This window comes from Macaca nemestrina, chromosome 4 (genome assembly GCF_043159975.1).
Source record: "Macaca nemestrina isolate mMacNem1 chromosome 4, mMacNem.hap1, whole genome shotgun sequence".
NCBI classification, from domain to species: Eukaryota; Metazoa; Chordata; class Mammalia; order Primates; family Cercopithecidae; genus Macaca; species Macaca nemestrina.
Genome location: NC_092128.1, coordinates 149,342,625 through 149,354,754, shown reverse-complemented (window position 1 = coordinate 149,354,754; position 12,130 = coordinate 149,342,625). Strand labels below are relative to the sequence as shown.

General features: G+C 44.5%; 1 protein-coding gene across 10 annotated transcripts in view; it reads right to left on the bottom strand.

Moving 5' to 3' along the window:
- Nucleotides 1-12,130, bottom strand: part of LOC105497896 (ubiquitin specific peptidase 42) — an 80,942-nt gene that overhangs the window by 21,670 nt on the left and 47,142 nt on the right. For 9 of the 10 annotated variants that reach the window (XM_011769438.2, XM_011769422.3, XM_071095343.1 and 6 more), the window contains 3 exons: nucleotides 5,256-5,366; nucleotides 1,697-1,799; nucleotides 697-764 (listed from right to left, as the gene is read on the bottom strand). In XM_011769438.2, the coding sequence (XP_011767740.2) occupies nucleotides 697-764; nucleotides 1,697-1,799; nucleotides 5,256-5,366 (282 nt within the window). Of the gene's footprint in view, nucleotides 1-696; nucleotides 765-1,696; nucleotides 1,800-5,255; nucleotides 5,367-10,932; nucleotides 11,024-12,130 lie in introns of all 10 variants that reach the window. The other variant, XM_011769447.3, reaches the window with a different exon arrangement.

The following is a 12,130-nucleotide window of genomic DNA, read 5'->3' as shown; positions in this document are numbered from 1 at the left end:
AAAGATGAGCAAAGTATAATCATTACAGCAACATCAACTATTGAAATGACAAAATACAATTTTGAAATTTAAAATTTTTTACCTGTAATTTTTCTATCAGTTGAACAAAAATAAGTTTTAAATTAATACTACTCATAATATGGGTGAAAAGTGTAATGAATTTGACCCTCATATACTATTGGTTAGAATCAAAACTGGTATAACCTTTTAGAAGGACAAGGTGACAGAATTAAAATTTATAATACACACTCCCTGTGATCCAGAAATTCTAATACTAAGAATTCATCATACATATATACTTTTACCCAGACAGAAAGCATATGTGTACGGATGCTCCATGAACAACAAAACACAAATAACCTAAATCCCCATCGACAGGGGACTAAAATCAAAGGAACACTACTGCAACTGTCGAAGGCTGTTAGGCCTGTGTGCTGAAATGTAAAAGACTCCTAATACGAAGAGACAAATGGAAGCAGTGCACACAGTATGCTCCCAGTTTGTTCATGCACAGGAAACTACCAGAAGGATTTACTACAACCTGGCACCAGGGTTGCCTTTGGGTAAAAGGAATGAGAATCTGGGCTGGAGAGAAGTACTTTTCCTTCCTTCCTAGCAGGACTAACACTGTCCAACTTTTACCATTTTTTAACCACATGCGTGTATCATTTTATCAACTTATAAGCAAAAGCTTACCTCTAGATCTTAGGTATCCTCCAAATATCTGACAAACGAGAGTGGTGGCCTGGGTGTGTCTGTCCAATCTGAAAAACATCAAACAGTGACATGAGAGAGGAGCTTTGCAAAAACTCCAGATGCTGTGACCAGATTTCAAACACATGTGAGCTTACAAAGATCAAGAATTCTAACAGGATAGCCATGGAAAATAAAAGGATGGCACGTGTGGCAGCCCAAGAGCATCCCTGCCTGGCCAGAACACAGGGAGGTCTGGGAGTGGTGGGAGGAGAGGCAGAGCTGTGGGAGCTGTGTCTGTCAAGAAGGGACTTGGGAAGCAAGGCAGGAGTCTGGTCCTGAAGCAGGAAGACGGCAGCCTCCAGGGGCTGCGGCCTGTGCGGGAGGAAAGGGAGCAGAGGCGGAAAAGGCAAAGAGTCTTCCTCCGACCCAAGTCTGTCACCACCCAGATGATGAGGGCCTAGACAGAGCAGTGCTGGGGCAGGGAGAATACAGAGGGAGATCTACCAGGTGTGTTCAGACAGCACCAAGCGGCTTAGGATGCATTATCGAACCATCTCCTCGTTCTTCCTCGTGAGTTTAGATTTTAAGGAATAAAGTACAGGAATCAGTAACTGATTGGGGTGGGGGTTCAGGAAATAAATACAGGTTGGAGGGCAGCAGAGAAAAGAATATGTCAGGCACAACTAAAAAGGAGAAGCAGCTAGTTTGAGATTTGCAGACGTCTGCTGATAATCAGAAATTAAACAGCTGCAAGACCAATGTTTATTTCCTGACATCTATGACTGAGCAAACTCAAACTGTTACAGTAAGATACATCTGTAAATTTCAACCATTTAAAACTAATGCACATCACCTAAGGAAGAGGCAGAGCAAAGCCAAAAGGTAAAGTGAACATAGTTCTGTGTGCTTCCAACAAAAAAGGTGAAAATGAATTCTGGTAAGAATAAATTACAACTGGAGATCCCAAATGAAGAAATGGCTGGCGCTTTGTTGTACTTACTTATTGCTGCCATTCAAGCATGCTTTTTGCATAGCATCAACAGTGTATTGAAGGAATTCATGGGCATCTTCCTGGTTTCCAAAACGGAAGTGCCTAGCTATACCTGTAAAATTTCAGTAAAGACAAAGTTTTATCATTACACATAATAAGCCTAAGTTGTACCCCCCAAAATATATCTTACAATAATATGTTGATTGGAAAACTCCCAAATACTTATTTTATGAGGAAATAGCACTAACATAAGCCACTAACATAAGCTATAAGCAGGATCAGGCCCTTTAGACCAGAATCCCCAACCGTTTCGGCACCAGGGACTGGTTTCATGGAAGACAATTTTTCCACAGACCAAAAGAGGGGATTGGGATGAAACTGTTCCAGCTCAGATCATCAGGCACGAGATTCTCCTAAGGAGCGTGCAACCTGGATCCCATGCATGCACAGTTCACAACAGGGTTTGCGCTGCTATGAGAATCTAACGCGGTCACTGATCTGACAGGAGGCAGAGCTCAGGTGGGAATGCTCACCTGCTGCTAACGTCCTGCTGTGTGGCCCAGTTCCCAACAGGCCACATCAGGTACCAGTCCACAGCCCAGCGGTTAGGGACTCCTGCTTTACACCATTAAAAGTCCACAGCAGCTAGAGTTTCTGAGAGTCTAGAGAGTAGCTACAGAGTGACTCATGTTTTTAGCAAGTTAATAAAGTTACACTTGAATAAACTGGCTGTTTTGTCTCAAGTTTGTCCAAAATGTTATGTTGGTGATTTTAAATTGGTGCTACATCTCTATAATAGAGAATCCATTCAAAACATAAATATCCCAACCTATCTAATTCTATCCCAATGACCCACAGAAGAACTTATATTTGCAGGTGCAGAGAAACATTTCAGTCCTGTTTCTAATTGATTACACAGCTACAAGACCAAATTATTTTTTAAATTATAATAAAAAATTAACACAAAAGTATAAGCAATATCACACTAAAACATATACACTGAATTTTACATGTGTATGAAGGTATAAAATGTTCCAGCTTAAATCATATGAAACTGCCAACACTCCACCAGTTTAGACCTACAAACCTGACAATTTCATGATTTAACCATGTGTGTATCAGTGGATACACACATACACATACATACACACACACACACACACACAGCAATGACATTTTCTTAAAAGACTAGGTTTAAAAATGTTAGTCATGCCTGCTATATAAGTATGTATAAAAATAAATATACGTGGTCAGGAGTGGTGGCTCACGCCTGTAATCTCAGCACTTTGGGAGGCAGAGGCGGGTGAATCATGAGGTCAGGATATCGAGGCCATCCTGGCTAACATGGTGGAACTCCGTCTCTACTAAAAATACACAAAATTAGCCGGGCGCAATGGCACACACCTGTAGTCCCAGCTACTCAGGAGGCTGACGCTGGAGAATCGCTGGAACCCGGGAGGCGGAGGTTGCAGTGAGCCAAGATCGCACCACTGTACTCCAGCCTGGGCGACAGAGCGAGACTCCATCTCAAAAATAAATAAATAAAAACAAATAAATAAATATATGATAAATAGCCAGGCACGGTGGCTCATGTCTGTAATCCCTGTACTTTGGGAAGCCAAGGTGGGTGGATCACCTGAGGTCAGGAGTTCAAGACCAGCCTGGCCAACAAGGTGAAACCTTGTCTCCACTAAAACTACAAAATTAGCCAGGTGTGGTGGTGCACACCTGTAATCCCAGCTACCTGGGAGGCTGAGGCAGGAGAATCACTTGAACCCGAGGGGCAGAGGTTGTAGTGAGCCTCGTGCCACTGCACTCCAGGCAGGGCGACAGAGCAAGACTCTGTCTCAAATGAATGAATAAATGAATGAATGAATGCATACATGTATAAACAATCCAAACCTCCCTGGCTAAATTTTGCCAGGCTTCAACAACATTTCAAAGGTTTTTGACTTGTCTGTTGTGGTCTATCAATAATGCCAAGGACCAATATAAGACCTCTTTAATCTTCAGTGGCTTCTTAGGCAAAAAGATTACAGTTTGTTACTGTATAATTTCACATCCCTATAATTACCCAGTTAGATGCCAGATTAAGAGTTATAGTTTTGTTTGTATGCATTTTTTATTCCAACTCACTTAATTAACATGATGTAAAAGTGTACTGCAAAAATACACAGAAAGTATGTAAGAAAATTTCATGCACCTGTCCATTTAAAATTTAAAAATTAAATAGAAAAAAGTAAAATTTATCCACAAATTTGCTAAGCTCTGAGTATATATTCTTTTAAGACTGTAATTAAGTTGGGCACTGTGGTGCACATCTGTAATCCCAGCTACTCAACTGGGGCAGGAGGATCACTTGAGCTAGGAGTTCAAGAGTCACCTGGGCAAAATAGTGAGACACAGTCTCACCTAAAGAAACAAAACAGGCCGGGCGCGGTGGCTCAAGCCTGTAATTCCAGCACTTTGGGAGGCCGAGACGGGCGGATCACGAGGTCAGGAGATCAAGACCATCCTGGCTAACACGGTGAAACCCCGTCTCTACTAAAAAATACAAAAAACTAGCCGGGCGCTGTGGCGGGCGCCTGTAGTCCCAGCTACTCGGGAGGCTGAGGCAGGAGAATGGCGTGAACCCGGAAGGCGGAGCTTGCAGTGAGCTGAGATCCGGCCACTGTACTCCAGCCTGGGCGGCTGAGCGAGACTCCGTCTCAAAAAACAAAACAAAACAAAACAAAACAAAAGAAAAAACAGAATTAACCTTATTTATTTATTTATTTTTACTGCTGCTTGCAGAGCAGGGCTAATCCACAGGCAGTGTGTCCAGAGTAGCCTAATTAACTTTATTTTGACAATTTCTGTCACTGTGTATAGTATAATATTCATTCACCAAACTGAAACTAAAAACTGTTTACAAAAACCTGTGAGACAATATCAGAATTAGTATTACTCAGTATAGAAATCCAAGTGTCACAGCAAAAAACACTATAAAACTTACCAATTATTTTAACATATTGATTTTTAATAGTTTAAAATTTGTTAAATTGAATAGTCTTTAATATATTGTCATCTTTTGCTTTAAAGTTTCAAAATGTGTTTATATAGCAAATGCTTTACTAAAAATTTGTTATTGAAGACACAGCCACGCATGACAAAATATAATTGTTTTCTAATACATGAGGGGTTCGGTTTTTCACCAGTTGGACATTAAGAATAACTAGGTAATAGGCCGGGTGTGATGGCTCACACCTGTAATCCCAGCACTTTGGGAGGCGGAGGCAGGTGGGTCACCTGAGGTCAGGAGTTCGAGACCAGCCTGACCAACATGGAGAAACCCCATCCGTACTAAAAATACAAAATTAGCCTGGCATAGTGGTGCACGCCTGTGATCCCAGCTACTTGAGAGGCTGAGACAGGAGAATCGTTTGAACCTGGGAGGTGGAAGCTGCAGTGAGCCGAGATAGCGCCACTATGCTCCAGCCTAGGCGACAGAGCAAGACTCTGTCTCAAAAAAAAAAAAAAAAGAATAGGTAATAAATACAAATATAAAACTACAATAGTTAATACTTACGCCGCATCTCATTGATGACAAACATTGGTTTAATAACGTCCCCAGGATTACTGAGTGCCTGGGTAATATGTGCTTGCATTGTACACATCATACAAAAGCCTTCTGCATGACCTGAAAGATAGATGATAATCCTCCAAATTAGCAAAATACAACTATATACACACATCAAGGCTAATGACAAATCAGGGGCACACTACCTGAAATGAAATAATAGCTGCTATATGCATGCCTTGAGCTATCTACTTTTATGCATTTTCATTTACTTTTCTTTGTTCTTTTTTTTTTTTTTTTTTTTTGAGACGGAGTCTCGCTCTGTCACCCAGGCTGGAGTGCAGTGGCCGGATCTCAGCTCACTGCAAGCTCCGCCTCCCAGGTTTACACCATTCTCCTGCCTCAGCCTCCCGAGTAGCTGGGACTGCAGGCGCCCGCCACCTCGCCCCGCTAGTTTTTTGTATTTTTTAGTAGAGACGGGGTTTCACGGGGTTAGCCAGGATAGTCTCGATCTCCTGACCTCGTGATCCGCCCATCTCGGCCTCCCAAAGTGCTGGGATTACAGGCTTGAGCCACCGCGCCCGGCCTTTTTTTTTTTTTTTTTTTGAGATGGAGTTTCACTCTGTTGCCCAGGCTGGAGTGCAGTGGCGCGACCTTGGCTCACAGCAACCTCTGCCTCCTGGGTCCAAGCGATTTGCCTGCCTCAGTCTCCCAAGTAGCTGGGACTACAGGTATGGGCCACCACACCCGGTTAATTTTTTTTTTTGTATTTTTAGTAGAGATGGGGTTTCATCATGTTAGCCAGGCTGGCCTCGAACTCCTGACCTCACGCAATCCACCCACCTCGGCCTCCCAAAGTACTGGGATTACAGGTGTGAGCCACCGCCCTGGCCTCATTTACTTTTCTAACAAACCTAAGTGATAAGTACATATTAGCTCTCTTTCACAAGAAAGGAAAAAGGCTACGAGAGTTTAAAAATTTGCACAATGTCAAAGAGTTATTATGTGACAGACACATAATTGGATTCAAATCATACTCTTTCAAATTTGAAAGCCAGTGATCCTAGCTACTCTCTATACTGGAAAAGCAAGGTTTTTCCCCTCATACCACCATTTATCTCAAATGCTAAAAGAATGTCTCCCACAGCAGGGATTAGACATCACTGTGCAGGCCATACACCATGGCTCATGCCTATCATCTCAGCACTCTGGGAGGCCGAGGTGGGTGCATCTCTTGGGGCCAAGAGTTTGAGACTAGCCTGGGCAAGATGGTCAAACCCTGTCTCTACAAAAAATAAAAAGAAAATTAGCCCAGTGTGGTGGCATAAGCCTGTAATCCCCGCTATCCAGGAGGCTGAGGTAGGAGGATCACCTGACCCCAGGGAGGTTGAGGCTGCAATAAGCTGTGATCACACCACTGCACTACAGCCTGGGCAACAGAGCGAGACCCTGGCTCAAAAAACAGAGAAAGAAAAGAAAAAAGAAAATAATCTCTGTGTAAATACTCTGGCGTTGCTGGCCACAGATGGTGGTCTCTATGGCATATCTTTTTTTACAACTTTCTAAAAACGTAAAACTCATTCTTAGCACATGTTAAGTGGTGCTACGGCATCTAGTGGGCAGATGCCAGGGATGCTGCTAAACAGCCTCAAATGCACAGGACAGCCCCTCACAACAAAGAATTACCCGAAGTGTCGACAGCACCGAGCCTGAGGAACTACCTGACTAAAGGCTGCCCAGATGTACCTAATAATGCTTAAAACACCACAAAAGGATCAAACTATTTCCAATTAACTTTGTCCCGCAATAAAGCTCAAAAATACTTTTTAAGAGATACAAAAATCTCAGCACCCAACAACATAAAATTCATTCTGTCTGGCATCCAATCAAACAGTACAAGGCACGCAAAGATGCAGGAATGACCAGTAACAAGGAGAAAATAAATAGAAAAAAACCCAGAAATAACACAGAAAATATAATCGGAAGACAATAACTTTAAAAAAGATATTACAAATATATTCCTATGTTCAAGGAAATGAAAAATGGAAGAACACATTAAGAAGAAACATGGAAATAGATGCAAATCTACTTATACACATGAACAGTAGAATCTCTGGGATGAAAAATACATCAGATGCACCAGGTGCGGTGGCTCATGCCAGTCATCCCAGCACTTCGGGAGGCTGACGCAGGCGGACCGCTTGAGCCCAGGAGTTTGAGACCAGCCTGGGCAACACAGCAAAACCCCATCTCTACTAAAAATACAAAAATTAGCCAGGTGTGGTGGCACGTGCTTGCAGTCTCAGCTACTCCAGAGGCTGATGTGGGATGGGAGGACCACCTGAGCCCAGCAGTTGGCGGCTGCAGTAAGCTGTGATAGCGCCACTGCACTCCAGCCTGGGCGACAGAGTAAGACCCTGTCTCAAAAAAACAAAAACAAACAACAATAACAAAAACACCAGATGTGATTAATAACAGATTAGACACCATATAAGAAAAGATTAGTGAACCTGAAGATACTCATTATGGATAGAAAATATCCATAATAAAACATAAAAAGAACAAATCTCAAAACAACAACACAGAGTACCAGTAAGCTAAGGGACAATTTTACGTTGCCCCGATATACGTCATTAGAGCCTGAAGGTAAAAGGACAGCATAAATATTTCAAGAACTAACAATTATCTACAAAGGAAAAGCACAAGGGAGGTTTTTGGGAAGAGGCACGGTTTTGTATCCTGACTGAGCTGTCAGTTCACATGAGTCTATATTAATATTCAAGGGAAACTTACACCAAAAAAGTTAAGTTTTCAAAAGTCACAGAAAGTTGTCAAAATTTGACAGAAATAATACATATACAGATCTAAGAACCTCAACAAATTCCAGTAGTAGAAACATGAAGAAAACTACACAAAGCCCCACTGCTTACAACCAGTGATAAAAATCTTAAAAGCACTGGAGATAAAAACATTACGTAGGCTGGGCTGGGTGCGGTGGCTCACGCCTGTAACCCCAGCACTTTGGGAGGCCAAGGCAGGCAGATCACAAGGTCAGGAGATCTATCTTGGCTAACACGGTGAAACCCCGTCTCTACTAAAAATACAAAAAAAAAAATTAGCCGGGCGTGGTGGCGGCCGCCTATGGTCCCAGCTACTCAGGAGGCTGAGGCAGGAGAATGGCGTGAACCAGGGAGGCAGAGGTTGCAGTGAGCCAAGATTGCGCCACTGCACTCCGGCCCAGGCAACAGAGCGAAACTCCATCTCAAAAAACAAACAAACAAAGAAAACATTACATAGGCTGGTGCAGTGGCTCATGCCTGTAATCCCAGCACTCTGGGAGGCTGAGGCGGGTGGATCATTAGAGGTCAGGAGTTCCAGACCAGCCTGGCTAACATGGTGAAACCCTGTCTCTACTAAAAATACAAAAAATTACCTGGGCATGGTGGTGCATGCCTGTGATCCCAGCTACTCGGGAGGCTGAGACAGGAGAATCACTTGAATCCGGAGGCCGGGGTTGCAGTGAGCTGAGATTGTACCACTGCACTCCGGCCTGCGCCACCGAGTGAAACTCGGTCTCAAAAAAACACAGGAAACAAAGACAAAAACAAAAAACCATTATGTATATAGGAACAAAGGTAAAACCAACAACAGACTTCAGGCACAGCACAGGCCAGAAGACAGCGGAATAATATCTTCCAAGTATTAAAAGAAAAAGAACACGCCAGGTGTAGTGGCTGCCCTGTAATCTCAGCACTTTGGGAAGCCGAGGCCAAGTAGATCGCCTGAGCCTAGGAGTTCGAGACCGGCCTGGGCAACATGGCCAAAATCCTGTCTCTACAAAAAATTAGCCAGGCAGGGTGGTCAATGCCTGTAGTCCCAGCTACTCGGGAAGTTGAGGTGGGAGGATTACTTGAGCCCAAGAGGTTGAGGCTATATAGTATCACACCACTGCACTCTAGCCTGGGTGAGAGTGACAGCCTGTCTCAAAAAAGACAAATAATGTTAACATAGAATTCTACGCCCCATGAAAACATCGTTCAAAAACAAGCATGAGACTAGCACTTCTGGGAGACAGAGTAGAGGTAGTTTTCTATTCATCCTGCCAAGTACAACAAATCCTGAATATTGTATATAAAACGAACCTTAAAAGGCTGTGCAAAGTAGAGAAAGAGACATGCTAGGGACCTCAGAAGACACGGTGGTGAGTTCCCTGGGGTTTCTTTGTGCTTCTTCTAGTCCATCTTTGTGCTGCTTCTAGTCACACTTGGACCTAAGAAGTCAGCAACCTGGAAACCCCAACAACTGCAGACAACCAAGCCCAGCAAAATCCTTCCCACTCTCTCCAGCCAAAGGAGGAGGAAGGGGCAGCCTCGTGTGACAGAAACCTTTGGAAATCATCGCTCTACTTCGGCTTCTGTGTGTATTTTTTTCTGTATGTTATGATGCTTGGTTTGTTTTTTTTTTGTTTTTTTTTTTTTTTTTTGAGACAGGATCTCACTCTGTCACCCAGGCTGGACTGCAGTGGCGGGATCACAGCTCACTGCAGCCTCTACCTCCCAAAGCTCAGGAGATCCCCCAATCCGTCTCTCAAGTAGCTGGGATTATAGGCGCCCACCACCATACCTGGCTAATTTTTGTATTTCAGTAGAGACAGGGTTTCACCATGTTGGCCAGGCTGGTCTCGGACTCCTGGGCTCAAGTGATCTGCCCTCCTCTGCCTCCCAAACTGCTGGAAGTGTAAGAATTATGATCATGTTTTGACATTCTAAAGATCTTTCTGGCTGGGAAGAGGCTGCCCCTCAGGCTAGCCAATTCTTAGAGGTAGCAAAGGGCTCAGCGTTCGTGCAAGCCTTTGCTATATAGACTAACCAATCCAGAGCCCTTCCTCCTCCATTCACCTGCCTGTGCACCCCAGGAGGCAACACTCCTCTGCCCTAATCATCTCAGGGCCAGGTGCCAGGCAACTCTGGGCCACGCCTGTGGCTCAGAGCCCACTGAAATTATTCAAACCAGCCAATCCCAAATTCTTCCCCATGCCCTACCCTGCTTTTCCCACGGAAACCTCAACGAAGGCTCTGGCCAATAATGCCTTCCCCTTGCTCCTGTCTTCTGCTTCCTGACCCCTCAGGGGTCCTTACCACATGGCCCTGCATGGTGTGACATGTGAGCATAAAGTCTTTGTCTTCCTGAGCCTCTCCTGTGTCTCCTCTTGTGGCTGCACCTGACCAACCATCTCGTAAAAGAATACAAAAGACATTCAAATACCACAGAAGAACTATGGCCTCACCTCTACCCACACCAGCAAAAGCCAAGAAAACAGCCTAGACTTACACTCAACAGGCTGTAGCAAGGCACCCTAACCCACACTGGGTTAACGGTAGAGAAAGCAGACTAGGAGCTGGGACTTGCAACCATCACAGGTTTGTATGAACAAACCCTGTCCCACCCCATGTTGTTAGTGACAATCACATGGGGAGCCCAGATTTCCACCCATCCAATAGTAAAAAGCCACCTCTACAACTCTCCCCTACTATGGCCTCCACAGCCCCTGGTGAGGGTCAGAGTCAGGACTGTCACCGTCACTCATTGGTAACAAAACCACTCCTATTGGAGTGTCCGTGGAGACCATGTGGGGAGCAGGAACTTCCACTTCCACCCAGCAGGGACAAAGATCCCCAATTCCCACCTGGGGTGCCAACGGAGGCTGAGTGGGGAATGTGGGCTTCTACTCCATCTGACATCACTTCCTCTGCCAGAGCAGTGTCAGAGCAAGCTGGCTAAAACAAAGGTTAGATAAGACTCAGTGTCTTATAAGATAATACCAAAATATCCATGGCCAGGCGTGGTGGCTCATGCCTACAATTCCAGCACTTTGGGAGGCCGAGGCAAGAGGACTGCTTGAGCCCAGGAGGTGGGGGCTGCAGTGAGCCATGATTACACCACTGCACTCCAGCCTGGACAACAGAGTAAGACCCTGACTCAAAAAAATAAATTGTTTTAAAATCCAGCTTTCAACTGAAAATCACTCATCATACCGAGAACTAAGAATCTCTCAAACAAAAATTACAACATTGCCTGATATGGTTCTAAATGTATACAGAAGAAAAAAAAATTTTTTTTTTTGAGACAGAGTCTCACTCTGTCACCCAGGCTGGAGTGCAATGGCACGATCTTGGCTCACTGCAACCTCTGCCTCCTGGGTTCAAGTGATTCTCTTGCCTCAGCCTCCCAAGTAGCTGGGACTACAGGCATACGCCACCACACCTGGCTAATTTTTGTATTTTTAGTAGAGACGGGGTTTCACCACGTTGGCCAGGATGATCTTAAACCCCTGACCTTAGGTGACGCCCACCCCGGCCTCCCAAAGTGCTCGGATTACAGGCATGAGCCACCGGGCCCGGCCTTTTTTTTTTTTTAGACAGAGCCTCACTTTGTCGACCAGCCTGGAGTGCAGTAGCACGATCTTGGCTCACTGCAATCTCTGCCTCCTGGTGGTTCTCCTCCCTCAGCCTCCCGAATAGCTGGAATGACAGGTGTCTGTCACCATGCCCGACTAATTTTTTGTATTTTTAGTACAGATGGGGTTTCGCCATGTTGGCCAGGCTGGTCTCGAACTCCTGACCTCAGGTGATCCACCTGCCTCGGCTTCCCAAAGTGCTGGGATTACAGGCATGAGCCACCACGTCCGGCCTAGAAGAAACATTTTTAAACAATTATAACTAGTGGAGAGTAAAGGACATAGGGAAGTAATGTTTCTATACTTCCCTCAAACTAGTAAAATGACAATACCAGTAAACTGTGGTAAGTTGTGTGTGTGTAAATGTGGTCCCTAAAAGTGACCACTAAAAAGGCTCCAGACACAGTGGCACACGCCTGTAATCCCA